We start from the raw sequence: 18,286 nt of genomic DNA, 5'->3' as shown, positions 1-18,286 counted from the left end.
TCCAAGAATGACTTGCGGAATTGCTTCAAAGATAAACGATAAAGCTGTTATTGAAAGCGATATAAATTCCTGTTTTTTGAATGTTTGATAGTCTGATTGAAAACCGAAATGTTTTGCCTGAAAAATCTATTTTTAGATATTCTATAAAATTATCAGCAACTTACTGACCTTCATATCAAATTTATACAAAATTTTTAAATGAGATGCAAAGAATGTTCGATTCATAGAATTAATAAGAAAAGTGACCACATAAAGAACTCCAGTCATAAGTAATGAAATTTCAGATGAAATTCTTGACAAAATTGATCCACGTTGAAAATTTTCCTCATCATTGTAGTGTAAATAAAAAAGATAGCTGGATGTAAATATAATGAACGTTGCATATGCAAACTTCAGTTTTGAAAGAATTATTGTTCCATTTGTAGAATGTACATTGAATGGCCAAAATCCAAAAATCCCTGAAATTTTAATGATTGGCTTAAAAGCAACTTTTAATTCGTCCATATTTCACGACTTTTGCCTACTTTATGAATCATTATATTGCTTTTGTAATGAAAAATTCTAATTTATTTGACAAATTATTTCTATGAAATTCATTTTGTTTACTTTACATTTGGATTTGTGAAATGGTTTGTTAAAAAGAAGATACTATTATTAAAATAATGAAATTGTTAATATTTGAGTTAATCAAAAGTAAACATATTATTAAATATTCATGAAAATGCTAAGGCTCAGAAAAATAATAAAAATTAAAAAATTCAGAACATGAAAAAATAATTCTAATAATAGTAAGGAATTGAATTTTTGAAAATTTTAATAAACTATCAAACTGCTTCAAATTATCATTTTATATATGAAAAAAACCTTAAAAATTTGTTTCTCTTAGTCATATCACAAAAACTAAATTGTACCTTAATATTTATCTTTAAATATTACAAACTCTATTAATTTCATTAATAATATAATTTAAGTCATTTGTCCTTCTGTCTGTCATTCTGCTCTAAGCTCCGCCTCTTTTTTTTCAAAAGTTTTTATAACTAAATTTTTGAAATTTTTTGAGATTTGTTTGTTATTATATTAATCTCAAAAGAACCCCGACTAATCGTTAAATTTACATCTTCCCACCATTTTTGTTAGGGGATTATTCTAGTTTCTCAATAATCTTTGGATCTAAGAATCATAATGAAATTGCATGACATAAAACATTAACTTTTAATTTAATAAATTTTATCATATGTATATGTAGAATTAATTGAAGCAGATATAATGTTAAATATTCTACTAATAGTTCTCCAATTGAATGGTTATTTTATTTCGTAAAATAAAATACAGAATCCTTGGATTTCTCTGGCCTACTAAATATGGCTATTTTTGCTGATGTCAAATTGAATGAGAATAACTAAGTATGAAATCAATCCTCCGCCAAACTAAAATTATAAAAAAGTTATCTTAATTTAAGAAATGTTTAAATATGGTATTTCAATGGTAAAAACATAAGCAAAACTAAGACTATTTTTAAGTGTGTTGAATTGATCAAAATATAGACATGAAATGACAAAAAATTTATAATTTTGCACCATTGTGCTCTCGGAATAAGTTGTTAAAAGCAATGACAAGATGATCTGAAAACTAGCTTTGCCATATTTTAATTAATCAAACTTACCGAATAAAAAACCATCCAATCAAAGTTAAACAATCCACACGAGAATTCAGTTTTTGAATGTTTAATTTGCAATATAAAGATCCGAATTTTCTTTTTTAATTTTGGGTCAATTTTTCCATGTAAAATTTTCATCAAAATAATATAAGTCTCATTCCTACATCCAGTCACTTTTACTACTACAGAAATTATAACAAAAATGTAGATGAAATAGTGAATATTTATTAAGGAAATGGCAACATTATATCCAATATGTTGCAAGTTCGCATGAGGTAACAAAACTAAGTCATAAGTTTCATATAATGAAAATGTGCAACCAAACAGATTGTAACCCATAAACAATGCAATTGGTAGGGCAAAAATATTATTTATCGACTTTATGACTTCATTTAATTGAATATGAATTATTGAGAGATTTTTAAGAATAATTAGTGATGATTTTAAGTTCAAAACATTGTAAAAGTCTTTTCGACTCCATTTTGTGATGATTTTACTGTCTGAAGTTAAATTAAATTTCACCAATAAAATTTCATTAACGATTTCAAATCTCATTTTTAAATAGTATGCAATTGTATTAAATAGCAATATATGAGAGCAGGCAGCAAAAATTTGAATAAATATTGGTACAAAATATTTATATTCATCATTCATATTAAAATTTTTGGTTAAATAGATTTGAATAATAAAGATGACAAAAAATGTTAGCGAAAATTCAACAAAGAAAATGATGAAGACAATTGAAGACATTTTGCGATGAAATTTTCTATCAAATTTTTTTTGAAAATTCAATAAAAACTAGAAAAATAAATAAAAAAAAGTCAATACTAAAAAAAAATGCAACACATATTCAAGGTCGGACGATATTGTTAAAATCTTAATTTATGTGATTTTAATATTATAAATGTAAAACTACAATTTTTGAAAAAATTACAATTTAAGTGGTGATTTCAATTTTTACAATATTGTCTGACCTTGATTCAAATAAAAATAAAAATCTGGGATTGATCGGAAATTACGTAGGGTGGAAGGAGGTTCAAAAACATTATTTGTAGCATTACTAAATTTCGAAACATTCTATAAAAAATCCCAGTATTTCTATAATTGCTTACAAAATATATTAGAAATTTCAATATTATTTTCTATTACCTGTCTATCAATAACCAAAAAATTCTCAAATATGTTTTTAAAACAATTGCGATTAATTGAATTGATAACAATAATTAACGACATAATCACTATGATAAAGAAGGTGCTCACTATTCCAGCTATTCGTGATAAATCTGATCCTTGTCCGCTAATGATTTCAGATTTAATTACAAAAACTATAGAAATTATATAAATGCAACATAATATAAACACTGAATAAAAAGAATCTAATATTTTAAATTTCACATCAAAGCCATTATCGAAACTGAATGGATAGAAGCCAAAAAATTTGCCAAAAGTTAGAAATGGACTGAAAACGTCTTTAATTTGGCTCATAATTATTAATGAAGATTTCAAAATTGTGTATAGATTGAATAACGCGATAAAAGTTAGTAAAGCTATAATTATTAAATTTATTAATATTTATTCCACGTACATTAATTAATTGTTTTTATGTTTTCTCAATCAAATTATCATTTCGTAAATGTGTTCACTTGTGAATGAAGATAAAATATCATATAGCTTAATTGAATTACTTCCATCGAGGCTTCGTCCAATCATGGAAGCTTCATGAAGTTCAGTGTTCACCGATGAATAAGAGTTCCAGAGTTCCACAGCTCTGGACAATGTGATCATCAAATATCTTACTTTTATTGCACATATAGAAAGGTTGTCTAAATGATGGCTACTTGATATTTTCTTGATGTCGTGAGGATGATTCTATGTTAACTTCACAATACATTTCCAGGAAATAGCCACATAATTTAATTAATTTAACATAAATTTTCCTTCCAATTTTAATGCTTGCTCTTTTTGACGACATCAAATTGAATTAGAATAACTAAATATGAAATTAGTCCACCAGCAAACTAAAACAAAATGTTTTTATTAAATTTTAATTAATATATCGATTAGGGGCCGTTCATTTATTACGGAAATCGAAAAATCGACCTTTTGACGATGAAAGGAGGCCCCTCTCCGTAACGAAAAATACTATTTAATATTTTTTTCACTGTTTGACGCGCAACAGCTTTTCTACTTAAAACGTTACGTAATAATAATTAATTACTCACTGAATACAGCAATGTCCAATTATAGTTGAACATCCCACATGAAATTTCTGTCCTAGAACTTTTAATTTGTAAAATAAAAATTCTAATTCTGTTCCTTAATCGTTCATTCAAATGTTCATGCATAAAATCCATCAGAATTTGTTGTGTTTTATCCCTAGTTGTTGTAACAAGCACAGATATAGCAATAATCGTGAATACGTAAATAAAATAATGAATATTGAGGAAATAAATAGCCAAATTGTATCCCAAATGTTGAATGTTATCCTCAGCTGTTGAGATTAAGTCGTAAGTCTCATACAATGAAAATGTGCAGCCATATAGATTTAAGGCTATAAAAAAAGCAGCAGGAAGAAGAAAAATTCTGTTCATCATATTTAAAACGTCATTGAGTTGGATATGCAGCATTGAAATAATATTAATGACATAAATTGTTGAATATGATGTGAAAATTTTGTGATTTTTTATGCCTTTTGCATTAAATTTCATAATTAAAATATCATTGATCATTGCAAATCTTAACTTGACATAATATGCAACGACAATTGAAAATGAAATATAGGAATGTACACCAATTATTTCCACTAGGGTGGGAATAAAAAAATAAATATTTTTTCGAATGTCCTTGTTGACATTTCCCAATGCAAAAAATCGGAGAGAAACCACAGATGAAAATGTTGTTAAGTAACCTCCAAATACCAAAAATAGCATAAGTCTTGACATTTTCAAATGATAATTGTAATCAAAGGACTTCCGGAAATTCTATAAAATCTGAAAGTAAATTCAAAGGAATAATTTAAGTAAAGAAATAAATTTCTTGTAATATATATCTTATTGAGTTCTATTGGCACAAAGGATTTTCAAATGACTATAAAGCAGTCAAGTTTATTCCTAGTGACTGCCATGTTACTTTAAAGCAGATACCCATAACAACACAAATCAATTAATCTAACTTGATGCTGAATTTGGTTTAAATCTGCCACCATAGTCACGTCGGCCTACTGTCGGATTTTTTATCGATCTTGGATATCAAGTAAACAACACTTAGCACTGGTTGCAAGAATTAAGAGAATATATCGTAGAGAACAAATAAGTGAATCATGTACTTTCTTGGAAAGCTCTTGTCTAAATTTCTAATTATAAAACCTCAAAAATTAATACAATTTATAGCAAAAACTCACCTTCATGTCAACATTCCAAAATATTTTAAATAATTTTTCAAAATATTCAAAATGAAATAAGTTTGATAAAATTATTAGCACTGAGATTGTAGCAATTAATAAACCACTACCAACTGATGAAATTATTGATAATTCTGATCCCTGTCCTTTTAAGACAACTGAGCCAACAGCAAAAAAAGTAAACATTATTGAAAAAAATAACGCCATTGAAACTGAATGAAGAATTCGAAAAATTGATGTTTTTGCTTGTCCATCATGAGTAAATTGGAATGGATAAAATCCATAAATTTTTCCATACCTTAAAAATGGATTAAAAACTTTTAAAATTTGTTTCATTCTACTTGTTTTTTGTTTAGAAATTATTAAATGTGAACACAGAAAGGTTTTTGTATGAACTCATTGGTTATTGAATTTAATATTCATTAAAACAATTTTCTTTATTAATATACTAGATAATTATTAATAATTTAATTAATATGATTCTTATCAACATTAATAGAATTCTCTATAATAGAGTTTAAAGAGTTAGGCCTGGAGTTATGTTAATTTAGTTGTTCAAACTAATTATAGTTTAGATACTAATTATAGAGAATAAATACGATTGCAAATAGTTTTCGTTCCAATGTATCTTTTAAATAAAACTTTCCAAAAAAGCTTTCTTTAAATTACTTTATAGATGCAAGATGATAAAGATCTTTTCATTTATTTATTTTTTAAAAACATGTTCCAAAAATGAGATTTTATTTGACTTAACTTATTTTTATCAATCTCATTAAATAAAATTAACGGTTAATTTTTTTTTAAATCGATTCAAATATCGCATAATATTTTTTTTTTTCTCTACGTGTATTGTTTACGTGGTTAAGCCGACACAATAATTTATTTTTGAAATTTTTTTTGTGCCTTTTTTAGGAAGCTTATTTCACAAATTAAGTCGATATGCCGATGAAGGTACTTGTAACAGGTGGATCGGGTCTTGTTGGTAGTGCAATTAAGCAAGTTATTGCTGATGAATCACCATTAGATGAAGAATGGTTTTTTTGTAGTTCAAAAGACGCAGATTTGTGGTAAAATAATTTAAAATTTTACAAATTTGATATTTGAAGAAAATTTGGATTAATTTTAGCAACTATGAATCCACAAAGCAGTTATTTGAGAAGCATCAGCCAACACACGTTATTCACTTAGCAGCTATGGTCGGTGGATTGTTTCACAACATGAGCGATAATTTAGGATTTCTAAGGCTTAATATGATGATGAATGACAATGTCCTTAAATTATCTCACGAATTTGGTGTCCAAAAAGTTGTTTCTTGTCTGTCTACATGCATTTTTCCAGATAAGACAACGTATCCAATTGATGAGACTATGGTAAGTTTATCAAGGACTATTTGAATATTTTTGCAATTTGTGGCACAATTAGGATTGTGAAGATATGGTAATTGACTTATCACCTTATCTCTCAATAATTATTTGTCGATATGACATGGATTCGCATTATATACCTACTATAAAGTACATACAGTTTAAACAAAATATTTTTTCATTTAAATTATTCATCAAATTTTTCCAAAATATTTTTAATCTTAGGTACACAACGGTCCACCTCATGATTCAAACTTTGGCTATAGTTATGCAAAGCGAATGATTGACATTCTCAATCGGTAAGACCTTACGAACTTTCAATAATTGATCTCAAGCTCAACAAAATTTTGCTTTTATTTTAGAGCATATCACGAAAAACATGGATCCACATTTACTAGTGTCATCCCATGCAATGTATTTGGACCACATGATAATTTCAAAGAAGGTGTTAGTCACGTAATTCCGGGCATGATTCATCGTTTACATAAATTAATTTACATTGATAATCCAGAAGTTCCTCAGGAGCAGAAAGAATTTATTGTTTATGGTTCTGGCAAACCACTGAGACAATTTATTTTCTCACTGGATTTAGGAAAACTTTTCATTTGGGTATTAAGAAGTTATAATTCAGTTGAACCAATTATTTTGTCAGTTGATGAATCTGCTGAAGTTTCAATTGCACAATTAGCTGAATCTATTGCAAAAGCTTTTGATTTTAAAGGCAAAATTATCTTCGACACAACAAAGGCTGATGGACAGTACAAAAAGACAGCGTCAAATCATAAGTTAAGAAGTCTATTGCCTGAATATAAATTTACAGATTTTGATAAAGCAATTAAAGATTCGGTTAAGTGGTTTATTGATAATTATGATACAGCTAGAAAATGAAGACTTGAATATTATTGAAATTATACAAAACGTTGTAAGATTTAACAAAGAAAATTGGATGATAAAATCAGGAAATAAAGCTTATTTTAAATAAAATATCTTATTGTTATTGAATGAATGTTGATTATTGATATCTCGGAATAGTTTCTTCTAAAAGTCCTAAAAAGATTTTTCAAATTTGTAACATTCTAAAATTTTAAGCATATTTTAATTCCAAACCTAATCAAACACCTGTTAGTTGACAATTTAAATTCATAATTGTCTTTTCTAGAATTGTTTTCATTAAATTTTTCTCCAAAATTATCATAAATCATTTGAAAATACTAATAAAATTTTTACTGGTTATTTTAAATTCCATGCTTTATATTCGAAAGTCAACTTTAGTTTCTCAAACTTCTAAAACTTTTCGTTCACAAACAAACATTCCAATTCCCACAAATATATTTCATTTTACTCACACATTCAAAAACTTTCTCAATTTTCTCTCACGAGCAATAAAGTCAACAAAATCAAACCGCATAATACTTTTAGTTTCCATTCCACGTTTCCAACATCGACCTATCACAGTTATTTTCCATTTTTAAGTTAAAATTTATTTTTTTAAGTGTCTCAGTTGACTATGAGCAGTGTAACAAATCAGCCAAAAAAGAAAGCAACAATGTCAGTTTTAGATCAATTGAAAGAAGTTACAACAATTGTCGCCGATACTGGTGATTTTGAAGGTATGTTGACTTGAGAAAGTGAAATCGAGTGATTGAGGTTCTGGAATGATGAATTTTGAAGGTCAAGTCTAGTTTGTCTAGTTTAAGTTAGGAAATTCGATGTCCTTAGAACTGTACGAATCAAATATAAATCTCTTTATGTTAGTATGAATTATCAATTATTATGGATTTAAGACACTTTACCTGAATAATTAGAAACCTATTCTGCTAAAAACCCAAAAAAATTTAAAATATAATTTTGTGCTTTTAATTTTGAAAAGTAAAGAAGTAGTAGATAATAGGTCAGGAAAACAATTGTTTTATCACTTAGTTTGATATAATTTAGATTCAGTAATAAATAAAACTAGCAACTTTTAATTAAAAAACAACCCATTTAAAAAAATACGAAGCGAGTGCATTAAGTGTGTATTTAGTAAGAAAATGAAAAGAAACAGGTATAATTGATAAATAGGCATTTTTAAAGGTTTATTATGAATTCCTTAAATTCTAGGTAAATTCTATATTTGTTTTATTTATTTATTACCGTGTATGAGGAATATTTGAAAATTTCAACTCCTTACTTTTGACATGTTAATTTATTGCTCAAGATTATTCAAGAATAAATAACCAATTACCTTTCATATAAGCAACTCGTAAACTTTGTACTTAGATCATGAACTTCTTAACCTTCAGACATTACAATCTGTTTCAATGTTTCTCGTAAAAAAAACGTACAAACACTTTCATGATTTTTATAACTAATTAAATAAAATAAATGTATATAGCTTAATTAATGAATTTTTTGATAAATTTCCAAAATAATTCGCATACTTTTTGTGAGGAATGCAAAAACATTGTCTTTAAAAGAAATATTTTTTGCCGCATCTCATTTTATAAACACATTTACATTTTGGGCAGACATTTATGCAAATACATTGCAGACTAAAGTAAAGAAGTATATTTAAAATACTATATGCACAATTCAGCTTTGATTGTATTGTTAAATATATTGCAACATCTTTATAAAACCGCATGGTAATAAAAAAAAAACAAGTAGTGATCTAAATAAATTAACAATTGAATTTAGTAAGGCAGATATGATTTAAGTTCAGTATCTGATTTATCAAATATAACTGGTAAATCATTTTGAATTCTCAGTAGAAATAATTGAGATATTTCTTTTAATGTACATTACAGAATTATAGGACTGAGTTGGTCCTATAGTTCAATTGCAATGTAAAACTTCACTTAGATGGTGAATTTAAGCTTATTCTTTTGTTGACTTCATTTTGTACTAGCTATAAATCAGAGTTATCAACCGCAAATTAAATTATCATAAATAATTAGACATTTCATTTATTACGTTGTGCAAAAAACTAATTTTCAGACCCCAGTCGTTACATATTTTCACTATAAAATGTTATAGTTTGGAAAAGCGGCTATAAAATCAAAGAACCCCACCGCCTTTCCTTAAATTAGCGAACATAATAAATGAACGATCCCTTAGGAATTTTCCATCAATTAACTTCCATTCAACCCCTTCACTTTTCTCCTTCTACATCGTCATTCCCTTGAATTGATGTCATATGACGCCAGTCATTTTAAGTTACATTCTATTTGATAATATAGAAAAATATATCAAAACAACAAATGTCAGCAAATTTAACAAAAATCTTTTCTGATTGTTTTAGCTATTAAGGAATTTAAGCCAACTGATGCAACAACAAACCCATCATTAATACTTGCTGCTGCCAAGATTGACAAATACTCAAAGATCATCGATCAGGCTGTTGAATATGGAATGAAAAATGCTGAGTAAGTTTTTTGAATTCCTTATCAAAAATTTCAGTTAATGTGGTAACATCTTCTTCTTATTTGAATATTGTAACGTGATTCTAAATGAATGTGACGTAGTCAAACTACAAATACAGAGAAAATTTAAATTTTTGTAGTAGTATTTTGAGGAAAATATAGAAATTCCCATTGGAAATGATAGAAAGAGACAGAAATAGTCAACGTTCATGGCATTGACCTGTTATGCCGGTTCCAATAAGACAGATTTCGCTACTGACACAATTAATTTATAAAGAATTTAATTTTTTCATTTTAGCACCATTGAGGCACAAGTAACAGAAGCCGCAGATCAACTTTTTGTCCTTTTTGGCCGCGAGATCCTCAACGTTATTCCTGGACGTGTCTCAACTGAGGTCGATGCTCGTCTTTCATTTGATCGTGAAGCAAGTATCAAAAAAGCTATTAAATTTATCAAAGCTTATGAGGCACTTGGAATTGAAAAAGACAGAATTCTTATTAAACTTGCATCCACATGGGAGGGAATCGAGGCTGCCAGAATTTTGGAAAGTGAACATGGAATTCATTGTAATCTCACATTATTGTTTAGTTTTGCGCAAGCTGTTGCATGTGCTGAGGCTAAAGTAACACTGATCTCACCTTTTGTTGGACGTATTTTGGATTGGTATAAGAAGAATGTAAGTATAGATACATATATTCTTATAAAATGTTAAGTTTTGTTCATATTATTGAACTAAGCTGTCAACCAAAACTCATTGCTATGCTTCTAAGCTTTTATTCATATTTAAAATACAATCTTTGAATTCTGGACTATTTTTTAGAATGCTGGCGTGACATACGAAGGCGAAACAGATCCTGGCGTCATTTCAGTAACAAATATCTATAACTACTACAAAAAATTCGACTACAAAACAACTGTTATGGGTGCATCATTCCGTAATGCGGGCGAGATCAAGGAACTTTCTGGATGTGATTTGTTAACAATCAGTCCAGCTTTGCTAAAAGAACTTGACAGTTCAAGTGAGAAGGTTGCTGTCAAATTGACACCTGAAAATGCAAAACAATCAAAAGTTGCAAAAATTTCAATGAATGAGCAAACTTTCCGTTGGATGCTGAATGAAGACCAAATGTCAACTGAGAAATTGAGTGAAGGAATTAGAAACTTTGCTGCAGATTCTAGAAAGTTGGAGACCATGTTACGGGAGAGAATTCAGGCTAAGAATTAGGAAGGATGTTTGAAGATTGGCGAAAGGGTTGTTTGGGATCAACATAGTTTTTTGGATATATTTTGTAGATTTTGATTTTTCGAGTTTTGATTGAATAAAATTTGCGATTTATTCAAATTTCCGATATTAATTGAAAACTGATTGACTTCTTGCCTAATAAATTGATCAGTTTTTAACATAAATCATTCATTTGGTTTATTTTTGTATTTCAATCTAAACTTACTCCTAAATTTAAAAAAAAAAAAAAAAAAAAAATGATATCAAATTATTTCTTAAATATAAAAAAGCAAAGATGAAAGACATTTTTAAAACAAATTAAGTGTTCATCAAAAATTCTCAGAAAAAGCCTTTATAAATTTTTATACATGTTGTATTTTGGAGAAAAAGTAAATAAATGAAAAATATTCACTTCAAAGAATGAATTTTTTTTTTCCATGAAGATTTTGTTACGAAGGAGCATTTCAAAAAGCTGATATTTTGTTTAACATAATAAGTGAACGGAACCTAATTAAATTGATAAATTAAAATTTAGTTCTAAATATAAATCAATTTCAAAGTCATTATTCGACCCACAACTTAAAAAAAGCACTGAAAATATATTTTACAGTTGCAACCTGATAACGCCCTTATCAGTTATATAATAAACAATGAAAACAAAATTGAAAAGCTTAGGATTAACCTTTGCATTACTTTTTATTTATATTGTATCACCGTAAACAGATTTATTATATGATTAATTTGTGCAGTTGTTGTTGCAAAATTATATCAAATCCTGATAAGATTACATACACGATTTTGTTATTAAATCTTAAAGTCCATAATTTTCAAGAATTCGGAATTTTTCTTTGAGAAATCAAAGCTTGGAAATTTCTTTTGAAGATCATCATAAGAGACAACAAATCCATCAGTATGGTTGACTTTAACAGCTCCCTTTTGAGTTCCAATGACAGTAAATGCTGTTGATGTGAGTTCGAGTCCTAATGCTTTCAATTGATTAGTACGTGATCGAATGAGCTCAGTTCCAATTCCACGGTTTCGGAATTCTTTCTTAGTGCACATTGCACATTCGCTAAGGTATGATTCGACGTTGTATTTTGAGTAAACGTCATATTCACCGAATACGTATCTTAAGAGCTCCAAGATGTCCTTTGTGTCTTGTTCATTTGGCTGAAATAGATGGAATTATATTTTATTTTGATTTTTATTTCTCTGATGGTTGATCTGTCTTAATTCTCTATTAATTTTTATGCTTAATATTGAACTGTTTGCAATATTCATAAGTTTATATAATCCTATACTGTTTGCTATTTTTAATCCATTGCCACCTTCTAATATTGCACGAGTTACAATGACTAATCGTGTATCGATTCGAATTTTGTATTAATTCCTATATTACACATATTTTTAATTCTATACTTGTTCTCATAATCATGTAACTTTTCGCAAACTCAAAGCCTGTATCCATTTAAACACCCAATAACATTCCAACACCCAATCTTTTCTTACACTTACCTTAAGTTCACCTGGTCGTGGATCTCCTTTATTAAAAACTGTCATAACAGCAACTCCAGCAAGCTCATTACTGCCATCATTAGCAAAACATCCAACAGAAAATCCACCCTTCATCAACTTGTGCCAGAAGTAACGAATTTCGTTCATAGCTGCTTCATTGCTGGTGATGTTTTTTGAAGCACAAATTGTTTCATCAGGAGCAAAGTCTGTTGTTAATAATTTTAATGCATCTTCAAATAAGCTTTCAGGTAAGTCTTCAATTTTATATTCGATTTCAGCATCACCGGCCTTGTTCTTGGCTTTAAATGTATGATATACTTGGGGAAAGCTAAGAGTTGCTGGACGAACAAACTTTGACATGATGAATTGTTTTTTTATGGTTTGCACTTCTTCTAAAGTAACACAAGACTGAATTGATTAATTTTATTTTGCGGATTTTTATTTGGTTTTTGCCGAAAAGATTGCTTATCATATTTACTAACGCAAGTCTCGGTGCACTTTGTATCACTATCAGTATAAGGTGGTCCGATAAAAATGGTTGATACTGCATGTTAAAAGAAATCCATCCAAAGTATTTTAAGAATTATGAGACTGTTGTTTGATGATATTGATATTTCAGAAGCTCAAATGTTTATCATTTCAACAAATTTATGGTTTGCAAAGCAGCTAATGCAACAATAATATAACTTAAATGATGTCCAGTTATCAAGATTTGCAATACTTCTTGATAGTCAAACAAGCAATACGGCATTTTGGCTGTAAAAATTAATCGAAATCCGCCATTACGAGACTGTCCGGGAAACTTAGTAAACTACTTAGGGTTGTTATTAAATGTAACACAAACAAGACTAAGGCTATCTTTTATACTGAAAACTCATTATACACTGATATATTTGTATTAGATCAAGTTTGAAATTTGACAAACACAACTCTGACAGCAAAAAGTTTATTACAATTTTAATACCATAAATCTAATTTTTCTTAAATAATTTTCAGAGTATTTGCTCCGATCCTTCTGAAATAAATCTACGATAAATATATGGGTATGATCTATTATAATGTGACTATTTAAGAAATCTAGTAATCGCTGTAATCCAAAACAATACAAATATAATACAAAATATTTTTTCAAATTTTTCAAACACATTCAATCATCATTCCGATAACCCTACGAATGATCCGAAATCAATATTTTCATTTTTTTTCTTCCTCATCATCTCAATACGTAAATTAACAGCTGCAAAAAGCAAAACACATGTTTTGGAATGAGAGAAGTAAGAGAATTTACAACAAAAAAAACAATAGAAGTGAGAAATTTAGTGTAAAATTGAGCAATTTTAATAGACAATTTTATTCTAAAATCGTCTTTTCCATCACAATAGAAAAAAACATTATTCAGTCACTCAGTCTGCTCTCGTCTCTCAAAATATTCAGTTGTGTCGTGTCACTCTGTGTTGTTGAAGTAGCAAATAAAAATTTTTCTATGAATTTCATTCAACAAAAATCGATAAATTTTCATCTTATTTTGTTTACTTTTTCATTCTTTGTGTGTCACTTTCAAAAATGTTGTGATGCTTTCGTTACAGGTGAGATAAATTTGTCGATGAATAATAATAATAAAATGTTTTGCTGGCAAATTTGATTAAAGTACTGTGAGGGAGTTAAAAATATTTTTTTTTTCTCCTGAGAAGATGCAATAAATATGAAAAATGAGAATGAGTTGAAGATATTGATTCAATAAAATAATGGTAAAGCTGAATGAGTTGAGGGTATATAATATCATAAAATTTCCAAATTAAAATCACTAGAACAGTAGCTCAACGCTCTTACCACTAAGCCACTGCTGCTATTTCGCTGCTTAATTTTTTTTTGCATGGACATTTTAATGAGAAGGGTGGGGGGTTTAAAAAATAGTATTTTTGCGTAACATGATAAATGAACGGCCCTTTTCGAAAATCTTCTCATAATTGCAAGAATGAATCATAAAATGAAATCTTATATTGTTCATAATCAAAATATTACTCACTAAACTTTTATATTCTCCATATATTCTTCAGTTATTATAATTCTGAATTCCAACAATAATCAGTTAGATGATAACAAGATTCAGACTAGTTCTGACATTCTCCTAAAAATTGTAAAAATTGAAAATTTTTACTCAAATTGTGAATTACAATTGTGAAAGCCTTGTTTAGTAGTCAAAAATCATAACTCATCCAAAAAATTGTATATTTACACTATAGAAGTAAATTATGTTTCAAATTGTAATATGCTTTTGCACATTAACTGACAATGGATTTCAAAAATATGTAATACCAAAATAAAATAAATTATTATTTCGGTCTGATTCAGACAATTTAAGAATGAAATCTGATTCTTGAGGTAGTTTAACAAGTTTTCTTAATCGAAAGTAAAAGTATCGTGCCACACATGGCATATTCACAAGGAGCCATAAGATGAATATAATCATGTGACACTTTAAAGCCAATTAATTCCCTAATAATACTGACATTTACAGATTGCATTAAAATTAATTTTTTAGTTTAGGAAAATATTGCAATTAAAAAAATATAATTATCATCTCATTTTTATCCCACAGACAATTTTTTTCGACGTCCAACAATTTATTTGACAGTTAATCCAATAGATTATAAAATCGACATCAATTGGTTCCACATTCCACTCACAGCAGCTTCAAACAACAATTCTTCAGACTACAATGACCCTTTAGCATTAGTTCTTGAGACCTCAACTATAATTTACCTTACAAATGATTCCAGCAATCCACTCGATGTGAATTTAGCAAATGTTCATTATGAGCTGTCATTAAATGTCTCGGATGGGCGACAACGAACTCATCTAACCCATGACTTTGAAGACATATCACTTGATGTCAATACCAAGTGCTATAACTTGTGGTTTCATTTAGTTCAAAATGATCAGAGAATATTCAATGGTTGTATGAAAGCAAATGCCAATTGGATGAATGAAATGAAGGATATTTTAAAGGAACGTAAAATTAGAGACTTATTCGTACCTGGAACTCATGATTCTGCATCATATAAGCCTAATTTTGATCCTTCAACTATGGATAATTTGATTACGAGATACTCATTGACTCAGGATGACAATATTATGTCACAATTGATCCATGGTGTTCGATACCTTGACTTACGCGTTGGCTATTACCGGTCAAATAATGAAAAGTTCTGGGCTAATCATGGAATCACAAGAATGCATCCATTAAGTGACATTTTTAAGCAGATTAAAGACTTTGTTGATGCCACAAATGAAATTGTAATTTTAGATTTTCAAGAATTCCCAGTCGGTTTCAGAAATAAATTTGAAGTTCATCAACAATTTGCGATGTATTTATTCCAACAACTCGGTGAATATGCAGCAGATCCAAAAATTGGTTGGGATATAACCCTCGGCGATATATGGCAAGGTGGCAACAGAATCATTATCGCCTATGATAATCATGCCGTTGTTCAAGAACATTCTGAGACTCACTTGTTCCAAAGTGTTCGACAACGATGGGGAAATGTCAAGGACGGTTATGCAAAGCTCGAAAAGTTCTTGAAAGAACAAAGAGAAAATATTAGCCGTGAGGCATTTTTTTTTCAATCACGTCCGTACGCTGAGATGGCAGAATTGACACCACAAGCGCTAGATGTTGTCACAAATCGGCTAGGTGGTTTGAGAAAAATGTCAGACATGACAAATTGGCATGTTACAAGACTTTATCATGGTGAATTTGGCAGGAAAGCTAACATTGTGGCTGTTGACTTTTATTTATCAACAAATATTGTGGACATTGCTATCGAATGGAATCGAAGGAAGCTTGGATTTAGTACAAAAAATGATAATGATAGTCATGAATAGTTTAAGGCAGTGATGTGAGATTGTGAATGTTGATAAGATTGTATGGTTGATGTTTTGCTCTCTAGAGTACGAATTATCAAGTGTCAAAAATTTCTTTTTCGACATATTTATCAAAATATTTTTAAAACTATTTGTACAAGTGTTTGTAGATTTAGAAATTTTGTGAAGTAAATTATGGGCTAAGACTTAAATAAATTGATCTTTTTTGCTTTTACTTAATATGTATCCAAATAAGGCATATAGTTGAACTGGATAAAATTTGACAAATTTTAGGATAAAATTAAGGAAATAATATGTTTCAAATTCAGTCAAGATCATTAGTTTGATTACAACTTCAGAAATAGATCACATCTATATCATTCTGAAATCAGCTTTTAATAATCTTAAAATTTCATTTCATTTTAGTCACCTGTATTCATTCTCAATATTCAATACTTTTTACAAATTTATTTTAAAATAATAGATTCATTTGACATATGCATTAAATCCATGGCAGCAGTAATGTTAGATTCCTCAGTTCAACAAAATTATTTATTCACGATTCAATCACATTTGGATGGAATCCCATGTCATCAGATGTATATTCAACACGTTGTTTAATTCCGTCAGGTCGGATGTATTCGTAAAATCCAGTCACTTTCAGTTTCCTTTTATTTTGCTCTGCATCATATTCGTAAATTCCCGTTTCTTCACGTTCTTGTGAATCTGATTGTTTATAGCTATAATTGGATAGTGAGTTGAAATTTCCCGGACAACACATGGCGTAGAAATGGCCGAAAATCTAGCACCAAGCTCAGTTCATCAAATCTGACCTCAGGTCAGAGTAACGCTGGCTTGGTTCTGATTTTTCGATTATTCTACGCAAAGTGTTCTGGGTTAATAAAAACAAATATATAAGAGTACCAAATTAAAAAAGCAATAACAGAAGGAAATTTAAAAAAAAATATTTTATGATCTACAACCATCATTTTTACTTACGCGAAATAGTAATTATCATTCGGTGCTTTTTTATATACATAATTCAGTATTTGAGCTTCATGGCCAGGAGTATTATTGACATTACTCGATTCATCATTATTCCTTTGCAATTTAAGTGAACTCACATCGCGCTTCTTCAACGTCTGCTTTGTCGTGACTTCTTCTTCGTGCACCGGCGTTCCAGTGACTATATCAATTACGAAAAATATTGTTACAATTACCTTTATTGCATTTTTCCAATTCAGCCAATTTTTTTTATTTTGCAGTTGAATGTGTGGATAGTTGGAAGTAAAAATAATAACATCCATTAAATAAATGAGAACCTGTTGCGTTTATTGAATTTGATTATTAAATATTTTAATTACTTTAAATTAACTTTTCGACACTAAATGATTGCTTAATTAATTTAAAATCGATTTTGACAAAAGTAATTGGTTTCATAGCATATTGTTAGTAGAATATTTAGCAGTTATTTAATTTGAATGGAATTGTAAATGGTTAAATGTAATATCGGTAATTATTAAATTAAAATTTGTGATAGAAATAAATTCCTCTAACGCCATACATATATAAAACTTCTGGAGAAAGTAGCATTTTCCAAGATATTTCATCATTATAATACGAAAAAAATGGGATAGAAAATTGTCATTTTCAGAGTTTTTATAGATAGATGCAATAAACTACAGGCCTGCGCATCTTATTTTGGCAAACCCTAGATTTTATACAACATTACTTTATATACGAAGAAGAAGCTTCGATAGATTATAAATCAATGCAACACATAGCATACACCACTTTCATGTATTCTCCTATTACTGCATTAAAAAATTCTTGATAATACTTCTTTCCCAAGATTAATAATC

At 28.7% G+C, this 18,286-nt stretch overlaps 4 protein-coding genes across 4 annotated transcripts; 3 read left to right on the top strand and 1 right to left on the bottom strand.

The window, feature by feature from the left end:
- The first annotated feature begins 5,913 nt into the window (after nt 1–5,913).
- Nucleotides 5,914–7,405, top strand: Gmer (GDP-L-fucose synthase-like protein). The gene is made up of 4 exons (XM_070651791.1): nt 5,914–6,124; nt 6,184–6,427; nt 6,647–6,720; nt 6,784–7,405. The coding sequence occupies exons 1-4, from the start codon at nt 5,997–5,999 to the stop codon at nt 7,307–7,309; spliced, it is 972 nt and encodes a 323-aa protein (XP_070507892.1). The 5' UTR covers nt 5,914–5,996; the 3' UTR covers nt 7,310–7,405.
- Nucleotides 7,406–7,835: 430 nt separating this feature from the next.
- On the top strand, nt 7,836–11,398 carry Taldo (transaldolase). Its single transcript, XM_070651760.1, has 4 exons — nt 7,836–8,031; nt 9,702–9,825; nt 10,121–10,499; nt 10,644–11,398. Exons 1-4 carry the CDS (start codon nt 7,929–7,931, stop codon nt 11,046–11,048), a joined length of 1,011 nt encoding a protein of 336 aa, XP_070507861.1. The 5' UTR covers nt 7,836–7,928; the 3' UTR covers nt 11,049–11,398.
- A 324-nt stretch (nt 11,399–11,722) lies between these two features.
- LOC139099328 (uncharacterized) lies at nt 11,723–12,988 on the bottom strand. The gene is made up of 2 exons (XM_070651752.1): nt 12,561–12,988; nt 11,723–12,215 (listed from the first exon to the last, which is right to left on the bottom strand). Exons 1-2 carry the CDS (start codon nt 12,918–12,920, stop codon nt 11,850–11,852), a joined length of 726 nt encoding a protein of 241 aa, XP_070507853.1. The 5' UTR covers nt 12,921–12,988; the 3' UTR covers nt 11,723–11,849.
- Nucleotides 12,989–13,957: 969 nt separating this feature from the next.
- Nucleotides 13,958–16,666, top strand: PLCXD (Phosphatidylinositol-specific phospholipase C X domain containing). Its single transcript, XM_070651762.1, has 2 exons — nt 13,958–14,146; nt 15,160–16,666. The coding sequence occupies exons 1-2, from the start codon at nt 14,044–14,046 to the stop codon at nt 16,443–16,445; spliced, it is 1,389 nt and encodes a 462-aa protein (XP_070507863.1). The 5' UTR covers nt 13,958–14,043; the 3' UTR covers nt 16,446–16,666.
- Nucleotides 16,667–18,286: the final 1,620 nt, after the last annotated feature.

The sequence above is a fragment of the Chironomus tepperi genome, unplaced genomic scaffold (genome assembly GCF_022539635.2).
Source record: "Chironomus tepperi strain 1889 unplaced genomic scaffold, CSIRO-AGI_Ctep_v1 contig_467, whole genome shotgun sequence".
NCBI lineage: Eukaryota > Metazoa > Arthropoda > Insecta > Diptera > Chironomidae > Chironomus > Chironomus tepperi.
The sequence above is the reverse complement of the archived record's forward strand: the minus strand, read 5'-3'. Positions and strand labels throughout refer to the sequence as shown.

Coding starts and splice junctions, on each gene's coding strand:
- LOC139099328 (XM_070651752.1), bottom strand. CDS start 12,920: ATGTCAAAGTTTGTTCGTCCAGCAACTCTTAGCTTTCCCCAAGTATAT. Junction 12,216..12,560: donor CACGACCAGGTGAACTTAAG/GTAAGTGTAAGA, acceptor CATCTATTTCAG/CCAAATGAACAAGACACAAA.
- PLCXD (XM_070651762.1), top strand. CDS start 14,044: ATGAATTTCATTCAACAAAAATCGATAAATTTTCATCTTATTTTGTTT. Junction 14,147..15,159: donor TTGTGATGCTTTCGTTACAG/GTGAGATAAATT, acceptor TTTATCCCACAG/ACAATTTTTTTCGACGTCCA.
- Taldo (XM_070651760.1), top strand. CDS start 7,929: ATGAGCAGTGTAACAAATCAGCCAAAAAAGAAAGCAACAATGTCAGTT. Junction 8,032..9,701: donor CGATACTGGTGATTTTGAAG/GTATGTTGACTT, acceptor TGATTGTTTTAG/CTATTAAGGAATTTAAGCCA. Junction 9,826..10,120: donor TATGGAATGAAAAATGCTGA/GTAAGTTTTTTG, acceptor TTTTCATTTTAG/CACCATTGAGGCACAAGTAA.
- Gmer (XM_070651791.1), top strand. CDS start 5,997: ATGCCGATGAAGGTACTTGTAACAGGTGGATCGGGTCTTGTTGGTAGT. Junction 6,125..6,183: donor TCAAAAGACGCAGATTTGTG/GTAAAATAATTT, acceptor GATTAATTTTAG/CAACTATGAATCCACAAAGC. Junction 6,428..6,646: donor ATCCAATTGATGAGACTATG/GTAAGTTTATCA, acceptor TTTTAATCTTAG/GTACACAACGGTCCACCTCA.